The sequence below is a fragment of the Labrus mixtus genome, chromosome 11, assembly GCF_963584025.1.
Source record: "Labrus mixtus chromosome 11, fLabMix1.1, whole genome shotgun sequence".
Taxonomy (NCBI): Eukaryota; Metazoa; Chordata; class Actinopteri; order Labriformes; family Labridae; genus Labrus; species Labrus mixtus.
Window position 1 is genome coordinate 1,790,974 of NC_083622.1, and position 13,354 is coordinate 1,804,327.

General features: G+C 42.8%; 1 protein-coding gene across 2 annotated transcripts in view; it reads left to right on the plus strand.

Annotated features, from left to right (window-relative positions):
- grik2 (glutamate receptor, ionotropic, kainate 2) overlaps positions 1-13,354 on the plus strand; it is a 254,379-nt gene that overhangs the window by 190,826 nt on the left and 50,199 nt on the right. For both annotated transcript variants that reach the window (XM_061049540.1, XM_061049541.1), the window contains exons 12-13: positions 3,663-3,886; positions 12,398-12,516. In XM_061049540.1, coding sequence (XP_060905523.1) covers positions 3,663-3,886; positions 12,398-12,516 — 343 coding nt within the window. The remainder of the gene's footprint in view (positions 1-3,662; positions 3,887-12,397; positions 12,517-13,354) is intronic.

Here is a 13,354-nt window from a genome sequence, read left to right on the forward strand (position 1 = left end):
CGGAATGAAATAGGAGTAACGAGGCTATTTTTAAAAAAGTAAGGAGTAGAAAGTACAGATAATTGCTTGAAAATGTAAGGAGTAGAAGTAAAAAGTCAGCTGAAAAATAATTACTCCAGTAAAGTATAGATACCCAAAATTTCTACTGAAGTAAGGTAACAAAGTATTTGTACTTCGTTACTTGACACCTCCGGTAATAATGTACTATGAAGTACTTTGCAATGATAAAATTAGGCTACATTTATACTTTCCAGGTAATTCATTTTTATAAACTTTGAGAAAATGTTGCCTCTGTGGTGTTTTTTTTTTTGATTGTTGCACACTATGAAGTGACAGACATAAGATAAGATAATCCTTTATTCATGTCACGATCATATCAGAATTGATCTAATGGCACAAAACTAAAGTGGGCGGGAGTATTGGACAAAATGGTTGATTATATTGGTCCCAGTTTGTAGATATGCTTTTTTCAATTCATTTACAATTGTTTGTAAATTATTCCGCGGACCCCCCAATCCCCTGGGGGTCCTGGGACCCCACTTTGAGAATCACTGGGTCTAAGTGACTTATGAGTACAAAAAGTTTCAAACTGCTCCATTAGATTGCTTCATACTGCAGCTGTGAAACAGGCCACACTGGCTCCTTTAAAAGTTCATGTTCTCATCACTGACAGGCTCAGACTTTTATTTTTTAGGTGTCTGACAACTTTACAGAAAGGAACTCCGACAGAGACAGACCTTTTTGTTCTTTATGTTCAAAAAGGAAGACGTTTCTATATCATTAAAACGTGTAACAGGAGGTAACAACGAGCCCCTTTTTTCAAAGTACAGTGATGCGAGGATAGCATAGATTCTGCTGTGACTAGTTTCCCCCACAGAGCTTATTAAAAACACACACACACAATCTGCTCACGGCGTAGATCATTACGCCCAACAAAGACACACTCAGGATAAACTGCATGGGCAGAAAAATGTCTCGTACTGCTTGGTCAACGGTCGATATCTGACCCTCCGTTAGAAGAAGCAACCCGTGAGGGGTCAGCTCTCCTTAAGACCGGGCTTCTGTCTCTGCTCTTGATCAGAGCAGTGATTGGCTGTTGTGACAGATCGTCTGGTCTTTTCATGGGTGAAGGGCCCCATTCCCCTAGCGACGACGATGTTCAAGCATGGGCTTGCCCCACTTCCTGGCTTGACTGAGACAGATGGTGATTGCAGCAGACAGGCCCCTCAGAAGGCCGGGGGAATGTGCACTCACACAGAATGAGGTTCAGTTTGAGGAAGAAACGCCGAATTAAACTGAACAAGTTGGAAACATCCAGTCGGAGAAATCTGCCAAAGTTATCTCCGGTCTGCTCCAACACAGTCGACACATCCTGATGGTTTTTTTTCTGCATGCATGCAGGGCTGCGTTAGAGAAGTCTGGGTACATTCAGAGATGGCTGATATCAGCATGAATTTTTCAGGTTTCCCAACTGTGAGCATGCGAGCAGAGTCAATTTATCCTTGAGTGATGTATGGCAACCTTCATGAGACAAAAAGGATACATCTTTGAGAAATGAAGCACTTGACCTTGCTGTGAATGTTTAGCATTTATAGTCGCGCTGCAGCCTGAGATTTATTAACTGTCAACAGCACAACACACTTTTCAGCCCAGATATGGTAACATGACTTTCCTGTGCAGGCGCTATACGTCCCCTCTCTCTATATCTTTAATGCACGTGCATTGCATAGAAGCACGCATTCAGTGCTTACCTAAAAAGGAAATAGAGTAAAAAATATTGTTTTTAAAAGTGATGTTTTGGCTTTTTTATGGCATATATCCAAAAACACTGCTTCTTAAAAATGCACTCAAATGCATCATCTCCATAGGCCTTCAAAGCCTTATGAAGTTTTTGCAGTGGAATAGATTGTGTGATGCACAGTGTGACGTTACAAGCCCAAAACTCTGTTTTCCCCGTCTACACATAAACACCTTAAGGGCCTAACACACCAAGGAGATCGTTGGCCGTCGGTTCTAGTTGTGTCAGTTTCTATAAATCTTCATCCTGGACGGAGTTTTCAGTGATCTAAAACACAGTTTGCATGTATGAAAGACCAAAACGCACAGAAAGCTTTTTTTTTTTAAAAAAAAGACCTGTCTTTATGGGGACTATAGGCCCAGGCTCAGTCGGGGAATAGGCAATATAAACAAATTCTAGGGGCGCCTGCCATCCATAGGGGGCGTCCTGGCACCCGAAATGAGTGAGGAAGAAAAGTTGAAGATAATAAAAACAAAGAAGGAAACATGTTATTTTATCTAATGTAATTTTCATGCTCTTACTCAGTGATATAACAAAAGGAGCCAATACAACATCACTACCTCACATATGCTGATCGATACCTGCTCTTTGTGGAGGAGGAGTTATCAGACATGAGTGACACCGATCGTACCGATAAATATCAGGTTTAAATAATGGAAAAGCTGTAAAACATAAAGCTGTATGACAGTTTTCTGTAAGTGTATGAATAGTGTGACCGGTGGGGGAATCGCTTGCAATATAAGGGGCACCACCTAAAATCTAGCCTAGGGCACCAAGTGGGTCTGATGAGGCCTGAGAGTCCAGAGAATCAGCTGATCAGGAGCATTTCAGGGGTCTATTTAAACCCCCTGGAGAAGAAGCTCTGTTACAGATGTAAACGCTACATGAAAAAGGAAGTCCTGGTTGGAGGTCGTTTAAATCTAATGTAGCCTAACCATGTTTTCACTGTTCGACATACAACCAGTTTTTCCACTTGGTAACTTGTTTGTTGACTTTTTTTGGGTTGAGATGTAAAAGGTCGACCAGAAGTAGTTCACCACCCATCACAGCAAAATCAAACACACTGCAGTTAATAAATCAATCATCACCTGATGAATGTACACTGGGACAAAGACAGCAGTCCAATAAATGATAACCAACGCTGGACCTAACTGTGCATGTGACCCGTTCTGACTACACTCTTCACCAACTGATGCGTCTTTTTAACAACGGTCTTGTGATAGTCCCTCTGCACCTTTAAGAAAAAGCTAAAGACCCAGCTCTTTCATGAATACCTACTAACTTAATGATGATGGTCTCCATATTATTGATGATGATGATGGTAATGACGATGGTTTTTGTTTGATAACGACGACTTATAAGATGGTTTCTATACTGATTAGAGCTCTCAAGAACTGCCCTCAATGTTGTGCTTTGCCTCTGGTCACTTCCTGTCAGCACCTGTGTGTCCAATCAGACTCAAAGCTGATCGTTTGCTCTTACTGACATTGTTCCCTTTTTTCTAGATCCTTGCTTGTGTTGTACTTACTCTCTGATGTACGTCGCTTTGGATAAAAGAGTCTGCTAAGAGAAAGTGAATTGATAGCACAGCTTTTATCTTAAACCCGACTGAACAAAAGAATGAAGTCTGTAGAGACAAGAAGTCAAAGCTATGATTTAGTCTTCAGGGAGAGTTTAGTGTTGGGGTGTATTCTTGATGTCTGGAGAGAAAAAGAGGGCTTTAAATTTCTCGCTAAGTGCCTCGGGACAGAATCCGTAGTGTGTAAAGACCCTGTTTTCTTAATTTGATTGCCTCTAAATGCTTCCTCTTCCCCGTGACTTATGGCCTATCTCTCTTTCCTTTTTATGTTTTTACTGTTGACAGAGAGCTGACCTGGCAGTGGCTCCCCTCGCCATCACGTACGCCCGCGAGAAGGTTATCGACTTCTCCAAGCCCTTCATGACGCTGGGTATAAGTATACTGTACCGCAAGCCCAACGGGACCAACCCTGGGGTCTTCTCCTTCCTCAACCCCCTCTCGCCCGATATCTGGATGTATATTCTGCTGGCCTACTTGGGTGTCAGTTGTGTGCTGTTTGTCATAGCCAGGTAACATGTCGCTCCCGAGCGGGTCACAGCTTCACACACAGTCAGACACAATCATCGCTCAGGCCTCGCCTCAGCTAGCCAACCACAGGCTAATCCCGTCTAATTACAGGAAGTGTGTCCCGACCACGCTGACTTCAGGCAGTGAAAGCTAAATCAATGGTCATGAATCAAAGCTCAGCTCTGTGTTTTCAAAGTGAAGGAATAACTCAATCTTTACCTTTTTTTTCTCCACACTCACATCTGTAGATGAAAGCACAGGAGACACAAACAGACCTTAGATAGAGCAGTTTTAGGCCTATCAGCCGTTTGAGGGTTGTGTGTGCATGTGTGTGTGTGTGTGTGTGCGAGATTGTACACTCATGCAGCTGTGTGTGTGTGTGTGTGTGTGTGGGATGTGTGGAGCTCGATGTGAACACTGCCGCCCTCCTCCCCCCCACCTTTCCCTCACTGTCCCCAGTGTCTCCGAGTTCATGCTGTCTTTTCTTTGCTCTTGTTTCCTTCACCTTGCTTCAAACAGAACTATGACTCAGAGATAAACGCCATGCCTTTTTTTATTCACTGTTTCCCTGTTTTAAAAGCTAAAAGCAACGGCGACTTACAAGCACAATGTCTGCTTTGTTAGATTTTTTTATGAGCTGTCACCTCACAGAAGAGATGAAGAGGCGAATGTGATCGTACAGTCCTTGTAACTTTTTGCTCCGGATGTCAAACTTAACTGTACTCTCTTAGTCATGAGTGTCTCTGGTGTCCATGAAAAGCTCAGAATCCATAATGATGAAGACCAAATGCATCAGTCCAGACGTCTTTGCTGTGCCGGGATGTGAAAACATAAAGAACCTTTGGTCGTTTTTTCTTCCTCATTAAGGGTGATTTTCCGCAGCTGCCTTGGATTTTCTTCCTCTTCTTGTGCAGTAAAGTTCTCTAATAAACGGGGCTGTGACCTGCACTCACAGGTCTCACACTGCAGTTAATCGCTGACACCCCGAGTTCAAATGGCCTTACGCTTTGTTCACAGAGACTGAACCCAGTGTGAGAGAGTGCTGCAGATTTCGAGCTCATTGCTCTGCAGAGGCTTGTTGCTAACATTTCTGCAGGCGTGTATTGTTGATGAACTGTGAAAGTATTTCTGCAGACGTTTAGGGATGGGTGAGTGGACGTTGTATTGATTCAAAGTGGGAATGCCGAATCCGAAATAATGAACTCAAATCATAACTTTAGTTCAAATGAAAAAACAAGAACATTCCCATGACAGGGCCTGAAACAACCAACAGGTGATCAGGGGTCAGTCATGTAGGTGGGATCAACAGTAAAGTAAAGACACGTCTTCTGCAGAAAGCACTTAAATTACCGAGTTAGGGTTGGATGTTCAGGACCAAGAGGAACTCTTGGAGGAATTCACAGCACATTAAAGCAGTCTACTGTTTTCTTTCTGCTCATCCTCTCCAGGTTTACTTTGTCTTTACAGTTTAGCAGGTGAAATTACTCGACTGCTTTTAGTGCTTTGTCTTCTTGCAGAATCTTTTTTCTGAAAGCTGCTCGGTGAAGTGTCTTTCTCGTAGCTGCAGTTTGAAGCACGGTGAAGAAAAAAAAAAGAGAGGAAGAAAGGTATGTTAACCGTGAAACTGTCGGTGAGACTTCGGGCCGTCTTGCAGCCGTGCACCCGACAGTTTTACCGTTAACACACGTGTTTTACGATGTTACTGGCGATATGATCACACATGAGAGTTTTTAAAAAGCGGCAACTGTCATCTAAGTTGGCTCAGAATATGCACCTATCTGTTTTAAAATATCACAATAAGTAAGTGTTTGGGTAAGTGTTCAAATTTCCCCCCCTCACTTTATTCCTCCTTTTTTCTCCTGTATACACAGATGCATGATGGGATACAGCTGCATGTCTTTGCTGTAGATTATAAGAAACTCAAACTGTCTCACAAACTTTCATGAAATGAGAAAAACCAGAAAGGCAGACGACCAAACCGCGACAGAATCGTGTGTTACTGCTCGGCATCAGGTTACTCTTTTAAAATCTAGTTTGTGCCGCTCATCAAAACGATTCAACAAGTAAAAAAAAAAATCCCCAGAAATACTTCCGGGAGCGATCAACGACGTTTGCTCACAACGCCCTCTAGAGGAAGAATACTTCCTGTTTACACTGGGAAAATCTTTTTATCTTTTAACCTTTGCAGAATAAAAAACTATCTACTTGCCATGATACAACTGGAAGTAAATTTGTGTATGGATTCTGTAATCCCTGAACTCACATACCGCCAGTGGTAGCTTGGCAAATTCCCCCCCCCCCCCCCCCCCTGTGGTCTCAGATATATTTAGAAGCTTTTTATGCCGGTAGATAGATTAATCAGTTAAGCTACATCTGATCAAGGTTCAGTTTCCTGTCAGTGACGAACAACCCTGCAATAGTCACTTACGGTTTAAAATGGTATAACCATCACTACCCATAAACCCCCAAACATCCTTTATGTTGGGACGACGTCAAACAATACATCCACTAGAGGGCGCAGTCTTGCTCGCACCTCCCTTCTCCTACTCCAAACTTACATTCAGTTCCCGTCTAATCTCCGCCTTCTAAACGATCTTTCAAGCTTACGTATAAAAATAGAAACCTACATTTTGAACGATATAAACGTCTCTATCCATACACTCCCAAATGTCCTTGATATTAAGATGGATGTCAAACAATGCATCCACTAGAGGGCGCCGTCTTGCACAGTCCTTCACTTCTCCTTAATGGCTGTCAAACTGACACTCGCTTCCAGTCCGATCTCCGAGCCCAGGTGTTCAGTTGTAGTTTTCTGTCCATGTGCCAGGCAAGGTAACATCATATATATATATATATATATATATACATCTATAGTTCCTGACTAACTTGCACAATCTTTCCTCAAAAAGGTCCGCCATTTTCCAAAGTTTTCTTATTTTGTTGAGTTTTGCTGGTCTGTCTTTAACTGCTCGCCACACTGCTCAACACTGCCCCCCATGATTTCTGTTGGTATTGCAACGTTTGGTCAGTATTTATAACCTTCTCAGAAACATGCAGAAATACAGATCAAATTAATTCAGAGCACAGACCGTAGGCTCTATCCATATCTGTAAGCACATCCGACTGGAGTTTAAATGAGCCTTAAAAATGACGTTAGGTGAGGGCCATAGGACACCAAGGCAGGGGGCCAACATTGTCAGGGTAAAGAGAGGAATGACTTGGTTGGTGTCTTTTAACCATGGCAATGTCAGTTAAATAGGAATTGTGGTATTTTTAACATGGGCAATATTTAATGTTTTTATTGGTCCAAAATGACAAATGGGTGCACAGAATTTACAAAATGCGTATGCAGATTTCTGTAGCCAACTGCCAGGAACAGATAGTTGTGACATCCAAAATGCTCCTGATCAAAATGTATTCACTAGAAGTTCTTGTTTTTGTCACTGACAGGCTCAGATTTTTATTCTGACAACATTACAGAAAGCATCCCAACAAATATAGACCTTACTGTTAAAACAGTTATAGGCCTTTAGAGTTGATGGTCTACCTCTGGTTTGATCAGTTTGTTTGGGTTATTGTTGGACGTTGGGGTTTGTAATATTCGTTCATATCCAGCCCAAAACCTCAAACACAATAACACAAACATACTTACCATAAACAACCAGAGGCGCTGCTTGTCAACAGGCAATGCAGGCAACTGCTTTGGGCCCCCAGACCATTAGGGGGGACCATAAGCGTTGGGACTCTAGCAGACATGATGGTTGGAAGGCCCCCCCAATGGTTTTTTGCATAGGTCCCCAATAGACTCTATATTCGCCTCTGTAAACAACCAAGGCGGTGGTAGGCCAGCAACCCCCCTGTTCAGTGAGTTCTACTTAATACTATATCACCGACATTTCTCTCATTTCAGAAACATTTGTGAGACACACTTAGGACTGACTTTCTCCCAGGGTTTAGTTCCACTGTGCATTAAATAAACTGTTGATATCTGTGTGTGTAACACATTACACATTTGATCTATGTGTGCTTGTGTTTGTGCTGAACTGTGAGACTGACTGTTTGGATGTGTGACAGAAACCGAACACTCTTGACGGGACTCACACAGAAGATAGAGCAGCTTATCTCTGCCATGTTTTAAGTCTTTCACAGTTCCACATGGATGCAAAAAAAATATGACCACATGTTGTACTGCTACCTGCCCTGTAACTGTATATCCACTGACTGTAACTGGTTGTAACTGCTATTATGTTCCCTGACACTAGAAGCACCGGTGCTGCTTCGAGCACATCCTGCTTCAGCCTGATCATTATCACCGTGTTAGTCTTAGTGAACTTAAAGGTCAAGCAAGAGGTCAAACATAGTGATGGTGATCAATCAGAACATTTGTGCAATAATTTCAAGTCCTGATATACACATCAAGCTCTCAACCGCCTTCCTCAAAGTTAGAATAGATCCCTGTGTGCTCACATCGAGGTGTTGTCTGTGCGTCCTCAGTCTCTGAATGACAAGCCTTTGGTTGAGTACGTGCTCATATTGAAGACAACCCTTCATCATGTTGTTGAAACTCCTGTCAGAGTCAAGAGCTGTCTTCTAAGTAAGATCTGCCGGATAGAAACATTGATGCTGAAAACATAGGGTTAGGGTTAGGGTTAGGGTTAGAGAGGGGTTTAGAGATCAGTATTCAAAGACAATCTCTTCTTCCTGGTTTTAACTCAGTCCCTACAATTGCTTTGTTCAGAGGCCAGTACAAGTTTAAAAGTCTACAATAAAACCTTCCAACAGGTTGAGGAGGATACCTCCAAAGCCGACGTGTTGACATATACAGTCTCTCACTCTGTGACAAAGCAGCAGGACTGTTCTGACTTTGTTGATCCGTCTCTGTTATCGTGCACATCATGGCTGGAGTTTTTTCTGCAGTGACCCCTCCCCTCCTAAAAAGAAGATAAAAGCCTCACATTGTTTCTGCCCTGCTGGTGAATTTCTGTTTTTTTTTCCCAACCCCCCCCCCCTTTCGCTCTTATCTCAGCACTGACCTTGCTCAAAGTTTCTCTCCCTCTGCAGCTCAGATGACCTGAGATAATGTAAGGGCAGTGTAATTGGATCAAAAATGACAGCGAAACAGGCCAAGCAGCTAAGCCGTGTCGTCTCCTGTAAAACGGCATTGGTTTAGCATTCTCTGACCCAAACAGCCGCCGCAAACGTAGGGTCCGACCAGCCACTCCCATCAACCCGGCACGGGCACTGACAACTTCACTCATCCGTGTTCACGGCGAGATGTAATTGGCTTTTCTCAACATGATTGGGAGGAAATACACTCTGAGACCTCGGCACAAGGGATTGGGTCACATCGTCACATACGCGGACTCCAAGGTCGCAGTTCAGTTGAACTCAATTTGGCATTGCAAATTGACAAGCAAGCAAATCTGGGGACAAATTGAGTGAGCAGACGGATTGATTTAAGGCCAAGGATTCTCTCTCGGTGCGGGAATAACGGGGACATTCAGGGGTCCTTGAGCGTCGCTACACGATATGTATGTAGGGGTTGAAAAGGAACGCTAGTGCTAACCACATTATAATGGCAAAAGCCCATTAGTCAATGACAGGGCACGGTTATGATGCTGTCATTTCATCGGTATACAGCCATACATCTTCATACAGAGTCGTGCATTGCAGTATTCAGAGCAGTCCTGCCGTCTTTTTACCCCCCGAGGACAATGGATCAAAGCCTCGACACGCTGCGCCTTAGCAGTTTCATCTGCATTATCCTCCACGCAGATGTTGCATCCTCCAGAGGTTATCGCTTCTGACTCCCCCTGCACAGTAAAACAAAAAGACCCTCACTGAGACAAGTCTACATTATGCATCGCAATTTGATTAGCCAAACCCTTGTGTGTGTGTTAAACAGCCTGAGTGGAGTTAGGGTCCCCTGTTCCTCCCGTACTCCAGCGCAAAACCAAATCAGGTCAGGATGCTTAATTGTAGACCAATCAACCTTTACTAATGTGATGTCACTTTTATTTAATATGAATAAATGAGAAATCTCTCTGCTTGACGAGTGCACGGAGCGAGGGGGGAGCGCCGGGGCCGGGCGTGGGCACGATGGGAATGAACCGTTTGATCTGCTGAATATTAATGCTCCTCCAAGATTATAAGGATTATTAGTTCTTTTCCTCGGCTGACAATGGAGTTATTTTTGGACCCCATCGATTAAATTACCGAGGGGAATTGCCTTTTGATATGAGCACTCCTACACAAGGAGCCACTTTGGGAATATGAGTGGTGGTTAATTCAAGCCCACTTCCCCGGTATTGCGAGTTATTTAAACCTTAAAAACACACAGAGACGTGAAGGGGAAGAATCATTTTTTAGGGCTTGAGCTAAAAGGAGAAATCCAAATCGACAACTGAGCAACCAGCTGTATTCACACAGTGCAAGTTTTCCTCTGACATCATGCAAACAGTGAGAAGCTGGAATGCTGGGGCGCTGGTGACCGAGTGGCCACCAGCACCCCGGCTGAAGTCCTCGTTTAGGTCCAACCTGTGGCTCCTTTCCCGCATGTTGTTCCCCACTCTCCATGTGCCTGATTTCCGACTCTGTTCACTGTTCTGTCTCAAAAATGGAGGCATGCTGTTATAAAGTTGGACTTTAATGTCCCAGATCGTTAATTCTATAAGTGAAGATCTGACTAAACATTTCACTTTTTCCTATTTGGTCAGCACCTGAAAAAAAACTGAATATTAAAAATCCCAGAGACACCTCGGGCAACATTTTCAAGAAACAACATATTTAATAACGCCCCAGAGCCAGTTCAAGAGTAGGATCGTTACGCTTTCACTGGACCTTACTGATCTGTGAAAAAGGTACCGAGGCAGAGTGGTGGGGGCTAAGTTGTTCAGTCATTGACCCGACAATAAAGGTGCTATCAGAGGCAGAACAACATCATAAAGGAGCTATGTGTAACAGCTCTGTGAGAATGTGGGGCAAAGACACTGTTATGCTCCTGTAAGCTGTTTGAAATCTCTCACTGGGACAGAAACATCACCGTGATGTTTGGGACAGTGTAAAGGTTTTGCTTTGCTTTGTTAAGATGCTTTAGCGGAATCCTTTTTAAAGAAAATGATGAATGTTAACTTCCTGTATTCTTATGGTGTTTTCACACATGCAAAAAAATTCCTGAAATTTCCTGAAATTGCCGGGCTGAGCTGCATGTGTGAATGCAAACCTTTTCCCGTACTTTTTCCTGCCAGCCCCCTGAGAAAGTTTTTAAAGTTTGTTAATGCTGTAAAAACATCCGATTACAAGTAGCATTAATGTAAAGGCAAAAAACTGTCAGAAGATGCTTTCACATCCGTAACCAAACTCCTGAAAACTTTTTGAAAAGTTGGAATTTTCCTGCATTTATGAATGCAAACAGCTAATTTCTCACTCTACCTTAAAGGCTTTATATGTGATTTTTTGATCCAGCAGATGTCGCCCTTGAGCACCAGCATGAAACCAAAACAACTCGCGCTGCATTGTTGTGTTAGCATGCTAATGCTAGCGATCTTTATTATGCTCGTATCTTCACACTGCATGTAAATTTACCTGAAATGAGCGTGATCTAGAAACACAGTTAAGCAGTGAGTACAGTATGTTATTCTTCTTTTCTCTAGTCCCTCAATTAAACAACTTTTATACGCGAGGGGAGGAGTCAGCCGGCCGTCCGGGCGATGTAAACAAACTGAAGATAGGACTCTGAAAACTCTGAAAACATCACAGACAGTGGGACTCGGGTGTTACACCCATTGTAGACAGTCATGACTCACAGAGTTATTTTCAGAGGAGATACTTGATTTCTACATTTAAGAGTGAAAAATCACATATTAAGACTTTAAATAAAAAATGTTTCCATGTGAAGTCAATAAAACAACAGAAAACCTTCCTGACTGTAACGTTATGTTGAAAGTGGTTGACGGCAACAATAGCGTACAAAAGAAGTTGTTTTACTTTCAAACGTGGCCTGCAGTCTCTCCTGATTTTCATCATCTTTTATCTTTTCAGTTGCTGAACATTTATGAAACTGTGTAATGACAAAGTATGTTTTGATTTTTTAACAAATCAGTAACTAAAATGCAGAACAATTTACCAGTGCACGATGAAAACAGTTTAACTTTCCACGATGAGCATGATGTTGGAGGAAAATTAGTTTATTAGTGTTGATATTGTGAATAAACTCTTAATATACTAATCCAATAAGAGAGCAGCCCTCTGAGGTGTTTATGCACACTCACACACGTTTAGATATAAAGACGCTTTCAGACTCAGGAAATGATCTCAGGCATTTCTTCATTTGAATCCTCTCTGCACACGACTTACTAACCTTTGCTTTCTCTCCCCCGTCTCCCCAGGTAGGACGACCGCTCTCGGTCTGTTTTTATTGTCTTCTCTTGTGTCTTTTATGCCACTGCAGTAAACATATATGTGTGTGTGTGTGTGTGTGTGTGTGTGTGTGTGTTCTCTGTTAACTGTCACAGGTTTAGTCCCTACGAGTGGTATAACCCCCACCCTTGCAACCCCGACTCGGATGTAGTGGAAAACAATTTCACCCTGCTAAATAGTTTCTGGTTCGGAGTTGGAGCTCTCATGCAGCAAGGTAGACGCCTCTGCCTGCCCCCCCTCCTCTATTTAAAGGCACAAGTCCCACTTTTTGCTGGGGGTCAACGTTGCTCTTTGACCAGGCCCGCGAGCGTGCATGGGGGCCTCTGTGCATGATGCTGGATGCTTGACTGGTAGAGTCCAGCAGGAGGGACTGAGCGGGATTTGAATGATCTGATTGATGAATGAGGATGTTGCTCCTGCATGCTCCCCCCTCCCCCCCCTCCCCACTTCTTCACAGCCGTCTGAACAGGTAAGCACACCCACCCAGAACACCTGAGACGGATCAAATGGGTGAGACTGGGTGAGAGTGAGAACTCAGCAGCTTCCTGCCTGTTTGGTTTTGTTTCCTAATGCCAAACTAATGCCATATCTTCTCAACAAGTGGAGAGAGAAAAAAAAGAAAACAGGTTAACGTAAACATGAGGTTATCATTTAAATAAGTCTGTCGCCGTTATCCTTAAGAATGCATGTGACAACGATATGCTGCATCCTCAAATGACCGTCTTTCCTCATTAAAAATCAAACATACCAGCACTGGGTAGTGATGGTTTAAAGTCCTGGAAAGCATGTCTATAAATGCATCTTAATAGCTGAGAACAGAAAAAACACAAGGTGGTTTGAGCTGATTTAAAGGGCCAGTTCATCATAAAAATAAAAAACTCCCGTACTTATAGTTGTATCTTTCCATGCAGATAGTTTGGATTCTTTTGTGCAGGATTTAATTATCCGAGTTGTCATCTTGCACAACCTAAACAAAGTTAGATTTTTTTTAAATTACACCAAATAATAGAAATAATCAGTTAAATTGTAAGATCAGCTGAATACCTGGATGT